This window comes from Pleurodeles waltl, chromosome 3_1 (assembly GCF_031143425.1).
Source record: "Pleurodeles waltl isolate 20211129_DDA chromosome 3_1, aPleWal1.hap1.20221129, whole genome shotgun sequence".
NCBI classification, from domain to species: domain Eukaryota; kingdom Metazoa; phylum Chordata; class Amphibia; order Caudata; family Salamandridae; genus Pleurodeles; species Pleurodeles waltl.
In genome coordinates, this window is record NC_090440.1 from 1716878045 (window position 1) to 1716892180 (window position 14136).

The following is a 14136-nucleotide window of genomic DNA, read 5'->3' on the forward strand; positions in this document are numbered from 1 at the left end:
CAACCATCCCTGTGATTAAAGGCAATCACAAATGGTCGCAAATTGGCACCTGCATAATGAATATTGATTAGCCAGATTGTTCTGCAACCCTCTGTGATTCAGTATCTTGTAAACGACTTAAAAGTATATAGGTTCAAAATACTGTTGTATTCACTAAATATATGTGCAGAATATGCGACTACTTTTTGTGCAGGATATAATACACCAAAACCCGAACTTTCATATAAAGATGGATGCCAAGTGTGTTCACTACTTGTTGCAGATCTACCTGGCGTAAAAACAGGTTGAAGTCTGTATAAGTTATAATAAAATTAAATTTATGCTGTTTATACAGCAGTCGGGTGAACAGTGAAGTTCCTTTGCTATTTGCCTGGCTACTGGCTACTTTGTGCACACCATCTACTATTTAGCAAGCCACCAGATGAATAATTAAGTATCTTTTCAACTTATTTGCAAGGCCACCAGCAATACAGCACATCATTTCTGACACTTAGCCAGCTGCCAGGTAAATATTGAAATGTATTTGGTACTTGCCAGGCTACTGGTCAAAAATATATAATTTATACTATTTGACAAGCAGCCACATACATAGTTAGGTTTATTTGCTATTTGCATGGCTGGTGGCCTAATTGTGCATGCCTGTTGTTTTGCCAGCAGCTGGGTAATGAGTGAAGTTTTTTTGTTTGCTTGACTGCTGGCCAAATAGTCCAAAACCTCTGCTATTTAGCCAGTGGCCATGTAAATAGTGAGGTTTTCTTCTTGTTTGCACAGCTGCTGAAAAAACATAATAGAATCTTTATTATTTAGCCAGCTCCTGAGTATATAGTGACTTTTTCTGCTATTTTTACAGCCACCAGTTGAACACTGCATAACCTCAACTATTTAGCCAGTAGCTGGGTAAATAGTTGAATTTTTCTGCTATTTGCATGTCCGCCAGCCAAACAGTGTAGAATCTCTAACATTGAGCTAGCTGTGGGTAAACAGTGATGTTTTTCTACAAGTTGCACGATCACCAGCCAAACAGCAGCGAATCTCTATTATTAAGAAAGAGGCCAGGTAAATAGTGATGCTTCCCTTTCATTTTCGAGGCCTCCATCTAAATAGTAAATAATATTCACTATTTACTCAGCAGCCAAGTAAACAGCAGAGAAAATTCACTATTTAGCCAGCAGCTGGGTAAAGAGCCGCTACCAGGGAAATGACTTCCACGGGAAAACTTCAATAGCAAAATAGAGTCAAAATCGGGAGCCAGAAGCCCTTCCCTACACAAAGGCCCCAGTGCCACAGCGTCTGCTGCACTATTGATAGCTCCGCCCCTGCTTTGAGGGAGCCTGTTGTAATCTATCTGCTGGATTTTAACCACGCCCATCACTATCACTGGTTCATGAGCTTGCCTTTCAAAAATCCTTTGTTATAATTGGTAAATGCTTTACATTTGTTCCTCCTTTGGGCAGTTTTGTTACCGCATTGGCCACTGACCCTGTTACATGGGTAATTGCACGTTTGCTGATATTTTTGACTGTGAGCGAATGTCTTTTTCCTTTTGTTTCTTTCCTTTGCACTCATGTTCATGAGAGCCGTGGCGCTTTGAATGGGCTTGCTTATGTCACCTGTTTTACTTTTCATTTTCTATGTATGTGGCATGAAGAGTCCAGTTAGGTATTTACAATGCTAAAAGCTCTAGCTCGAGCAAGATCGAGACCCATTGCTTTGCAAATGCTTCTTTCGTTTTGCAGGTACAAGAACAGTACAAACAAACACAAGGCCTTATTACACAAACAAGTCCACAAGTATTTTATTTCATATACAACTGTACAAAAATATAAGACATTATGTGCATAAAAGAATACTCAGAACCAAGCGAGGAACTGAAAGTAGGAGGATCTATGATATGGAACTTTTCAGTTGCTTTTGTGAGAGCCATAGCGCTGCATATTTTTCTGGAAACTAATGGGTTAAGGTGCTATATGTGAATAGCGGTCCATATCAGCCTGCTGATGAGTTTCAATCAGTGATCACAATTCGTTCAACTAGGGCACGGACAGCTAAAGCAATTTACACAAGGGCAGTGGTGTGCTATGAGGCTGCGGGATCAGAACCCCAGATGCCCACTTCAAGCCCAATATTTTATCCAGCAGTCCGTTAAATCATAGGAATGCTAGCACATATCGAAGCACGTACACCAACTTATCGGCCTACTTCTATTTAGCTTTAGCGGTAAGTGATAGTGAGGCCTATATGTAGATGCCTTCTGTGGATCAAGATTTATCTTGACTCGAGGCCTAGGTGATTTATTGACGGGCATATCTTTAAAGGGAAAAGCAACATTTTATGTTGCAGAGATGGTAGCTTTATCTGACTTACTCAAAAATCAAGTTTTCTTGGAGCTACCAATCTAAGCAAGAACGAACAGAAATTATGTACTCTGCAGCACCGCAACTTGTTTTACTGCCTTAAGAAACAAAAGTACATTGCGTCCGGTTAGCGCTTTCATTTACACGCGTCTAGAGAGCAGCACCTTATCGAGGTCTTAGCGAGAGACCAGAGAGGATCGACTTCCGGGTTGCAAAGAGATGGATTATGAGAGTCCAGACAAAGGGAGGTGATGCCGGTCCTCATGCAGGCTTTCGGGCCAACACACAGTAGTACTCGGCTACAAAGTCCACCGTCGTGTCCATGGAAGTGACGCCCAAGGTCTCCAGAATCCTGTGATAAGAAAAGGGCACACATTTATAGACAAAAAAACACGTTTAGTGTTTTCAAATTTGGATAAAATGAGTCTCTTATTTAGAATTTGGCGGATGGGACACTCCATCACAAATGTGGCGGATATCACATCTGTTGCATAAGAACTGCATTACAGCCTATAGACCAACATGGATGAAATATACACCACATGTTGACATACTAATCCATTTGCCAAACTCTAAATGGGGCCCTAAGTTTTCTTTTGCATTATTCTGAGCACTGCCAGTCCCGATTTCCATGCTAAGGGCTCTGCAGACTGACAGAGGAATTTAAAAGGTTTTCTAATGAAGCATTAAACAGCTGCAGGCATTTATACTACTGTGTTAATGTTTTTGTAAGTGTATTGCATATGAGTAATGCATGTACTTCTCTTCTTTTAGTACTAAACCCATTAAGCATTGAAGTGCTACTTTAACCTCGTCACTTAGACAAAAGAAGAAATATACCATGTGCAGCTTATTTTTTTCAAAAACACAAAGTAAATATGAATAAATTCAAGTCAAATTAGCAAAAAATAAATATGGATATATACAGACATACAAGTGTAAAAAAATAATTCAATAAGCCCTAATCATAATATTGGAGAGCCAAATAATTGAGTTTCACACACGTGTAGTGTGCACTGGCCTGTATCACGCTGCATTGTTCAACCATGAAATCACTAAAACAAACACATGAAACATGTCTCTTTTCATGGGCACTGGAACTAGGGTGCTGGAGGTAATGCAGCACCCCCCAAAAGTTCAAGGAGTTTAGATAGAGAATGAACAATAAAGGGCCCCCTTCAAAGATTTTTCTTCTGGCAACATATTTTATTATCGAATGAAAGCTGTCAAAAATCCCCTGGGACTTTAATGAGGAGACTTTGTTGAGCAGCATCTCTACTCTTAATAAGGTTCCTGCACCACTGTCTCTTTTATACATATGTGCGAACATTTGTTTTTTTTCCTTTGGGCTGGTTTGTTTAGTGTCATCACTTTGCCTTTGTAACATTTCAGAACGCTAATAGACTATGGGAATGAGTGAGTGGATTTTTGAGGCTTGGTAAAGTTCGGTGCACATGCATGCGAGTGGTAGGAGTGAATAAAGTAATTTATTTTGGGTTAACAATTTAAATTCCAGTTTTGTATTCATTCTTGTAGGGGATTTTTATAGTAGTTCCGGTTAAAAAAGGTGTTTTAAAGCAGAGCTGGCAACCAGATTGTTTATTTTTTCAAATGTGGAGAGTTTCACAATATCGCTTTTTTAGAGAACCCCAACAGACATATGGACAATTTAGCTTATAGCTTGCCAGGCTAACTATACCCCCAATTAATTCAGATGTTAAAGTACATGTATCCATCTAAAAATTGACCGCAAACAAAAACATTAAACTTTTGTTGCTGAAAGTTAAGTTGCACCAAAGGTAGTTTTTTGTCCATTTCGTAGAAATTTTCAATTGGTAAATTCTGATGTATTTGGGTAAAAAATGTGTGGTGAAAACAAAGGTAATCGACTTTATGGTTGTTATTCTAAAGTCTCTGAACTACTGCTACCCAGTACCTAAGCACAACGTTTTTGAATACTCTATTTCTTACCTTTTTTGTGTTTTTGGCAGGAATTCTTTTGCTCCCTCTGGATCGAGAGCCTTGTAGGTCTGGTACATGTAGAGAGACTCAAGGAAACCCATCAGTTCTGTCACCGTCATAGGAAATGTCTCAGAAATGTCATCATCTCTGTAAGAAAAGGACTCGTATAAGGCTACAAGCTGAGTCAGTAAAAGTAGAGTAACACCAATCAGTTGGTGTGCCACTGAAGAGGAAGGGGTGCACAAACTTTCAGTGACATAAAGCAAGGTTTGGCCAAGGCAATTAATATTCTTCAAAACTTTTTTTACGTATTATATAATCAACAGTTGAATTAAAAGTATACATTCCTGCATTATGTAATTTAAAAATGGGTACTCTATCTTTTTTATTCTTAGTGGAAACAAAGAAACAGGCCAGGTAGGGAGTTATAAAATAATGACTACTGTAACTGAGTACCATTAAAAAATGGCCTCCATACTATCCAAGATGGTACCCACATTTGAGCGCCATACAAAGACAGCTCGTACGGCTATATTGCTACCCTGTTCAGTTCCTTTGTGGCTGCTACTGTCCTGAAAATTTGTAGTATACATGCTCACTAGCAGCTTTGCCTAGAATGAACTGGAGAACACAGTGCCTGCCACAGAGAAATACATAATCAGACGTGCACGAACCTAGGGACAGTCAGACACACATACATGGGCATCCAATGTATATTATCTTACTTCTTTTTGTCTGTATATGGTATAGCTTCATATATCAGCTGGTATTTGTTCCGAACATGGATAAAGCATTCATGAGCATACTGAAAGAGGAACTCCATGGCCTGTGGAGAAGAAAGCAAGGCAGTCAGTGCGCTGCAGCCTTATGGTGTTGCATTTCCCCAGCATTCTCTTGACTTCCAAGCCAACAAGTTGTCACATTTACTATTATAAAACATTTCAGTGCACGCTGTGTGGAAGAAGACAGCATGCATTTTATAAATTTACATTTGAAACTACATTCCATAATTAAAAATAAAAGTTGCAGGCAGATGCAAGCATTCCAAACAGTTTGGTAAAGATGATCATCTGCCATTGAGACGGTATTTCAATTTAAAGTTTCTACTAACTTGCATTTTGGAGTAGATTAATATTGTGGTGGGTAACAATCGGTCCTATTTTGACTTTAAAAAAAGTTGAACTGTAAAAAGTAGGATCATCTATGAACTATCCATGTGATGCTTGGGTCATAATTAGGGTCATAACAAAGTATATGAGCACTGGGCTGCATGATCTGTCATATTGCCTTGTTTAGTCTAGAAATGTGCTTAATCTGATGACAGATCTGCAGGAACAGATAGTTATTTTCTTTAATCCAAGAAAAGAGCACTGAGGATTCTCTCCAAAGCCGATTCACATGGAAAACAGTTTGTTAAAAAAATTTGCATTTTATTTTTCAGTTTGCATTATGACAGGTCTTAAGAAATCTTGATTGCTGTCAGCATGAGAGCCACGATGCTATGATATATCATCAGTATATACTACCGTTTAATTGTACACTTCTACTGTTTACCATCTGGGTGTCATTTTTATAAGGTACTGGGATTTTCATTAACTTGGTGACTTTGTGTGTAGGTGTGTTTCAGTAATGAAGATTGGGTGAGTCAATATATTATGTAGCAATAGTTCATACTAGTATTAAAAATAAAACGTGTCCAAGCCTTTAAGTGACCCTTGTAGGTGTACGTGTATGATGGATGTGCCAAAGGGCTTGCCAGTTTATTTTGTTCCATTGGGATGAACAGTTCTCCATTACCCGGCTTGAGAAAAGGAGTGTTTCCTGGACTCTGTCACAGCATAAATGCATTGTTGTGCACTTGAGGGTGTGACATGGTTAAGCGAACTTATTCTGTACTGTTATTAGATGGAAATACTTGTTCAGAATCCTTCGCCTCAAACCCTGTCCTATATTTTTGTAAATTGTAAAGCCAGAATAAGTTATTTTCCAGTCCTCACCTCCTTGAAGACGGCAGATATACGCTCTGATCGGTCCTTATAGTGCAGTGGAATGTACCCTGACAGGGTGTGCAAAGCTAGGCAGCCATTGGGTTTGAGGACACGATCCGCCTCCTTCATGAACTTCTCGAAGTTGAACCAGTGGACCGCTGTCGTAGAGGTGACCAAATCCACAGACCCATCTTCAAACGGCAGCTGGTCTGCTGTGGAGATGCTGTAAAAAGAGGTGAGAAGCTCTGAATGTGAACACGAGCGTTTACATCCATCATTATTTATAGCATAAAAAGACTCATTTTGTGGCTCTCCTCTCTGTGGAAGCTGATAGAGATACTGATATCTCCAGCACAAGGTTACAAGACAACTTCATGTCACCAAATCACATTGTACAATCCAGTAATTGTTCTGTATACCATTGTAATGCAGACATTTAGCTTAATTCATTCAATTATGTGGAACCAGGTCTACATCTCCCAGAATTAATTACATTGTAAAATGAAAGCTTAGGGCAAGAAAGTGATGGTAATTCTATCATGGTGTTATCCAAGAGGGTGGCTGATCCATAGGAGCATAGGGGAGTTGACACCCTACTGTGAGCAGCTGCGCCCCTGACAGACTTTATATCGTGATGCATTTCGTTCCTGTACGGTAGGGGCGGGGCTATGGAGCATGTGGCGTGGGTTGACTGTGGCTGTGTCATTAGCTCCCATGTAGTGTGTATTATGGAAGCCAGAACTGTGCATGTCAGATTGTCTGTGTTGTTTGCGGTGGCCAGCATGACATGCACAGTTCTGGCTTCCATAATGAATGCTGCATGGGAGCGGGAAGACACAGCCCCATCCCTCTCCAACAGAGCGCCTTGTTTCCCTGACACAGCCAATCCTGGCACTGCACTTATGCTGATGGTATTAAAAACAGCATGACAGCAGTGCTTGGATTTGCTGGGATGATACTGCCAGCATGCACAGCTTCGCCTTGCAGCATGAGTCGGGAGGACCACCTCATCAAGGTATGGATATTTTTCTTTATGTTTACGTATTTGAATTAAAGTTAAATTAGTATTTCAAATATGATGGGTACACATTCTATATAAATAAAATATACCTATAAATATAAATATAAATAGAACGTGCCCCGACCAGCTCTGCAATACAAATGTAAGCATGTCCGTTCTTTAAAAATTAATTTAACTTTGATGTGCTGCACACGACCACCGCCATTAGCGTTATCTATAACCTTACCCCATGCGCTCCCATAGCTCCTGACTGATGAATTAGGAAGATACTTGGCAGTCATTGCACATTTTGGATAGTCATCATATTGCTTTGGGTGAGCCACTAGGTGAGGATGAAGAGGCCCAGAGGATGACTGCAGTGTCACCATATACTGTGCAACAGTGAAACCTCATGACAGTTCGTGGTGTAGCACTGGCCGAAGTCATTTGGTAGTGTGCAGAGAGAAACTGTGCTTTAGTGACTCCAGGTGTGCATTCAGAATATGATATCACTGAAGCCCTGAAAGCGCTCACAGACGTGTGCAGGTGTCTGGCATTGGTTAATACCCCGGGAGGCCTGCAGGCTGCTTCTTGGAGACAGAGAAGTTTGAGGCCTGTACTGGCTCTGGAAACATGGGAAAAAGGTAGTGGATAGAAATAATGATCTGCAAGAATACACCCATCCTGACCTACTGCCATTCCCATTGCCATGCAAGGACAAGAAAACTCGAGTGGCCAGACGTGACATGAAAAATGCTTTCTTTATCACAGTAAAATACATTTTCTTGTAAGAAACATAGAGTTCAACATTTTTACATGTCATTAAATGAATTGATGTAATGAAGTTGAAGGGGGGTGTTCATTTTACATATATATATATTTATATATATATATATATAGAGAGAGAGAGAGAGAGAGAGAAAGAGAGAGAGATGAATTTCTAAGCTGTACATGTAGTACGGTAAGAGAACTTGAGATCTTTTTTAGTAAAAAGTAGCGGACGCCCCGTCTGCTGTATTTAGAATGCCGTGGACAACAATGCACTTGTAATACGGTGAACAGGACCTCTGCAACTTCTTGTAAGGCGTCCTTAATCTGCCCTACTCTAAATCGCTATTTACAGTCTCATTTATAGTACTTTGATGATTCCATCAAAAGATTAGACCTACCAGTAGGAAATGTTGGAGTCCAGGGTGTTTTGTTTTGCTTCTGAGATCTGAGCTTCACTTACATCTACTCCAATCACTTTCTCAAAGTATGGTGCCAGGCCTCTTGTGCTCTGTCCTGATCCGCAGCCGACATCAGCCACAAGAGCAAAGGGAGGCTGTCTCTATAGATGGAAAAACAGAATACTGCATCAAGGTGCTTTCCTTTTTGATTGCTGTTCAACCTCAATGACGCTGCTGTGAAAGTTATACAGACTCTAAATGCTTCCTAACTTAGGGCCAATTCACAAAGTAAACTGTAAACTTCATACTTTTATAGCACTCTTTTACCCTGAGGGAATCTTGGCACTTTTACACATACCACTGTGGAACCCTTTCTGGCTTTCCCTGTGAAGTGCCCACTTCTGGGCACCCCCAAGGGGGAGCCAGGCATCCCTAGCACTGTTGGGGCCGTTGTGGAGATTAAGCAAGCTATTGCCCAGAGTTACAGAGTGGGACCCCATGATTAGATTGGCACCGACGCGAGAGTTATCAGGTCTGAGGAAATTGAGCCCAAGACCCACCAAGGCAGGAATTGAACCCTGGTCCCAGGTCACACCTCTGCATCAGGGTCTGCTGCTCTAACCATTGAGCCACACTTCTCCACCGTGCATTTTGTAGAACGCCAAGTCATACTACAGTGGTACTCCTCATATATTATCAAAATGCAAATTACAACCCTATGTCACGAGACCTGCGCTTCTGTGTCTTTTCTGGGCGGAAATATCCACACAGGCAGCGGCAGCTGCAGCCAATAATGCTTAGTGGGGCAGCGTGCGGGGGGAATAATAATTTTTTTAAAAAACACTTACCTGCTGCTGCCAGATGCAGCCACGGTGTTCCTCGCCGCCTCAGTGCGCTACCCAATCCAGATGCTTCTCCCATGCTGTTACTGAGTATGAGAGAATAACTGGGATTGGTTTGAGCGGGCTGAAATGCCACTCAGTTGTAGACTGGGAACCTGCGCTGATTCTCCACCCGGCTGTGCAACACAGCTCGGGTGAAGAGTTCTAAGTGCGCATGTCGGTTTGGCGGCCTTAGACGACTGGCCAAAGCAACTTGCACACTTAGAGTGCACCTACCACTCATCCTACCTGATGCTGACGCAGAGTATGGCCCTACCCTAGACTGGCAGACTGGATAAGTGAAAAATAAAATGCTAATAAAATAGTTTTATTATTATTTCATTTTTCTGCTTTCTGTAGCCTTTCAGCAGTGGGGCGACCCTCCTCTGCTATAAGTGAGGGGATGCCCCCGCACGCAGGTATGCAAACATGTGATAATAGATAAAGGACACCGATGATATGCGTACGAAAAATGTGGAATTATTGTTAGTAAATTGGAAGAGGTAGGAATGTTTAAACAGGGGTTTGGGAGGGACATACTAGTAGCAATGTGGTGCCTGTGGAGTCTGTTTTGGGAAAGAAAGGTGACGTGGTTTGCAGTTTGGGAGTCCCAGGAAGTGCTGTGCTCCTATCATTTTAATGTCTGAAAATATAAATGTATTGGACTGCCCCACAGGCAAATGTGAAGATTCCCATCTATTTCTGTTGCCTCTGTCTCCTCCCGATTTCCCTCATCTGCCCTTTACAACTCATCCTCATCTCACCTTTTCCTTGAGATAATTGTAGACCATTTCAGGAATCTCCGGCGAGGGGGCAAACCGGAACTTGCGGTAGAGATGTGCATGTTCTTCACTCTTGTGTGAGTGGATGCTTGGGTTCGAAATAGCCTGCTCCTGCAAAGGTTCAAATAAGAAGTCATATTTCCCTACTTTACTAGTTAAAACAAATACTCTATTATGTCAATTTCACAATTCACATAAAAGTGTAATAAATAACACGCATTGTGAATGCCACATGTGACCTGCTGGTTTCAGACTGAGGGGCATATTTACAAGAAAGTGTTGCATCACTCCTGACCTGACAGGCCTTACTGAGGCCATTCTAAAAGTCAATCAAACTTACAGAAACTCTTCATGTTGGGTTCACAAAATTACTTCTGGATAAGATGCAGATCATTCAAAACTCGAGTGATCTCAGTGTTGATAAATTTGATCACATCACGCCTTTGGAGCCACCCATAGAATTAGCATCCCAGGGAAAGGAAACTCCTAAAGTCACATGTAAGACCCCCCTCCGCCCCCTCCCCCGGGGCATCTACGATACCAGACCCTCTTTTGTGGTGAAAAATGGGAGCTCTTTTCAGCACAGAAGGTGCTTTACCCTCACTCACCGTTTACATAAAGTGGTAAGATATCATATAGGGAGGTTTATAGTTACAACGTTTTCTTTCATTACTTTACGTTGGGGAACATTGACTTACTGCTTGACTGCAACTTTTCGCCGTTTACAATGATATGAAAAACATTGAGCCCTATCATGGTGCAGTTTAATGTTTAATGCAAATGCCGTCTGTGCGTTTGTTTTTGCTGCCATTGCGCGGACACCACGGCATACATTAATTTGACAAATCGACGACTCAGCACACGGGCTGCAGATGTCACAGCTCAGACACAGAGAGCACTAACTACAAGTTACCGAACTGTGCCCCTGGATGTTTTTCATCAGTTAATAGATATTATTTGCAGTTACATTTTTTACTGAGGCTTCACTGTGAAATCATTGCAAACTATTGATAAACATATAAGATGACATGTATCAGAGTTTCACCCTTTACGTGAAAATAAAAGAGTACTATTGCAATTACTAATATCAACTACTGTTGAAGTACCTGCTACAAGAGAGCATAGTTTTGGACTGTTTGCTGCACAAAAAAGGAGCTATAACACAGCAATAGGTTTTGCTCAGTACATGATATCAATTATCACTATTATGCTATTAGTTCTTCTAGCATGCTAAGCACAACTTACCTTTGGTACATAGCTTTCGGGTTGCGGGAAGAAGCGATCTGGATGTGCTCGGATCTCGGAGCCCAAATTCTGCATTCTGAGGAGAGATGGTGCTTCAAGCAGTGTCTTGCAGGCACTAGAAGGTGAGACCGTGCTATACCTGCTGCTCCTGCAGGCATATATGTGTAAGGGAAAGAAGGGCGGGCCGCGGAAAGAGTGGGATTGCTTGGGTGTGGGCGCCCAATGGTTCTGGGCAGATCAGCATCAGGCAGCCAGCCAGGAAGACAGGCCCTCAAACTAGGGTTTTCCCAACATGATGCCAGGAATCCTGACAAGGAAAAACAGCCCACGTTAACTTTTATTCCTAATTTACTTCCGTGACATGCTTTGCATAGACTTTTGGTAAGACACTTTGGGCTAATTTACAAGAATCTGGTGCATTCGCTTTAGATACGTCAGATTTTCTTGCGCTGCCCTGCGACCCCCTAACGATGCAATGGATGCACTGTATTTACAATCCAGAACTCCATGACGCACGTTTTCCCAGATGCATCAGGAATTCTGACGCATCTGTGGTGCTAAACTCACACATTGCTGGACTAGTGTAAAATAAATGATGCTACTCCAGCAATACCAGGAGGCCCCTATTGAGAAAAGCCATGTGTCAGTTTTACGCCTGCTCCGAGCTGGCAGTAAAATTCTGACTCACTGAAGTTGCAGAATAACGCAGTGAAATATAAGGCTTTACAAAACGACGCATTGGGCCCAATGCATCCGTTTGTAAATCTGGAGCAGTGTAGAGCACTGCTTGCGCTACTGTTGCATTAAAAAAATGACACAACCGTGGCACAAAGGCCTTGTAAATGAGGCCCTTTTTGTCTTTATTAATGACCATCTCTGTATATATATAATGATGATGTTGCAAATGTATTGAGGTGCTAGATTTTAAAAGAAGTGAAAGTCATCATTGCAGAAGATCATTTCATTTCATGACAATAAATTAATGAAATAATACATGTTGCAGCCAATTTAACACGTATTTTCATGATGGTAAAGATAACAACCAATCCTAATCCTATTCCGCTGTGAATATTGCTTGTTCTAGGAGGAGCGGTTTTAACTTAGATAGTGCACACTTTTTCAGCTCCTTGGGACCTCAGTGCGTTAGTAATATGTTCTAGACATCAGCAAGCAGTTAGTCAGCTCTAGAGTAGTGGTTCTTAACCTTTTGACTTTTGTGGACCCCACTGAATAATTAATGGAAACCGAGTCCCCTCCCACCCCCGTTTACAATTTTGATGATTTGAACCTCAAAACCGTGCACAAAAATACAGGAACAAACAAACATTCATAAAAAAATACACAAATAACAAAATCCTTTAATAAATTCACAAAAATATTTCAGGCGTTTCTAAATGTAACTGAATCCACCTATCATTGATACTATATTCTATTTGATGCACCTGCACTGCTCCCACAAATCAATCTGAGAGCAATACCTTAATTTAGTCTCCAATTTCAAATTCCCTGCATTTATAGAATGACCTAAAATGTTCAATTGCACATTGTGCTTCTTTATTTATATACAAAGCTTTGTTCTTTGAATATTTGATTTTATAAGTCATATTGAACCACTTGAGTAGGCTTTACAGACCCCAAGGGTCCCCAGAACACAGGATAAGAAGTGCTGCTCTAGAAAATGGTCTGTTAGTTACTGACAGTAATGGCAGCATAGGAGTGAGATTACATTCCTGAGTGAAAAAAAGGTATTGGATATTGTGTGGGTTTACACCAGCTGCTCATAGGAGTACCTCTTGACAAATCAATCTTTCATCACACCACTGAGTAGTGTCTGCCGCACAGCAGCAAAACTAACAAGGAGAATGAGAAAGTATAACTAGATTACCACATAACTGCACTGTCTCCCCCTGCAAACCTGAATCACTTTCAAGAACTGCTGCACATACAAAACTCCATGCTTCTGGCAGGTAATATCTCTGATGGTGCACACCACCATCATAATAAGCCATGGCATGTCCAGGCTTCAAGCAAAGAAAGAAAAGATCAGGAGATAGCTCCCTCCATGCTACACACCAGAACTCTGGAATTTCGTCACAGCATAGATCCGACAATTAGCTTCACTCCTCCACTTCTGGAAGAAGCTGAAAACTCTCCTTTTCACGAAACAACTTATCCATAAGCAGATCTACTGTGTGCCCATCACGGAAGAACTGTAAGCCAGGTTTACTTGACCTCTACTATTGTACAGTGCTCCATTGCTCTTTATATACTTGCTGACTATATAAGCATCCATGAATTCATACAAACAGATGCAGTGAAAACAGTCACGTAATAAAGCGAGTCTCAAAGTCCCAAGTACCAGTTATGTCTGCTCACTAGTAAAGGATGCAGAGAGGCATCGACTACAGAAAGTTATCGTAGTTCATTCTTGTATGAGAAGATGCCATGTATGATATGTGCCAACCACATTTCAAGTTGGCTTTGACACTTTAACATGTTGGCAGCCATTTTCGATTAATTTGATAAACACGAAGAGAAAGTGATGTAATGAAGACATGGAACAATTAAAGAGGATTTTTTACTTCCACATTGAAGATGGGAGGAATGTTGCACCAAAGCAGAGGATTGAAGAAACAACCAACTGGTTAAGCCCTCATGCTGAAGTAGTTTTCCAGATCACCCAGGCTCTAGGCCACTGTGAGGCCTTCGTTTTGGGTCCTGGGAGAGTCCCTGAGTAGTATTTGTAATGGGTACT

At 41.2% G+C, this 14136-nt stretch overlaps 1 protein-coding gene across 1 annotated transcript; it reads right to left on the bottom strand.

The window, feature by feature from the left end:
- Nucleotides 1–1766: 1766 nt before the first annotated feature.
- Nucleotides 1767–11532, bottom strand: LOC138285547 (putative methyltransferase DDB_G0268948). The gene is made up of 7 exons (XM_069225618.1): nucleotides 11382–11532; nucleotides 10119–10247; nucleotides 8474–8634; nucleotides 6314–6527; nucleotides 5042–5142; nucleotides 4326–4463; nucleotides 1767–2706 (listed from the first exon to the last, which is right to left on the bottom strand). The coding sequence occupies exons 1-7, from the start codon at nucleotides 11454–11456 to the stop codon at nucleotides 2616–2618; spliced, it is 909 nt and encodes a 302-aa protein (XP_069081719.1). The 5' UTR covers nucleotides 11457–11532; the 3' UTR covers nucleotides 1767–2615.
- Nucleotides 11533–14136: the final 2604 nt, after the last annotated feature.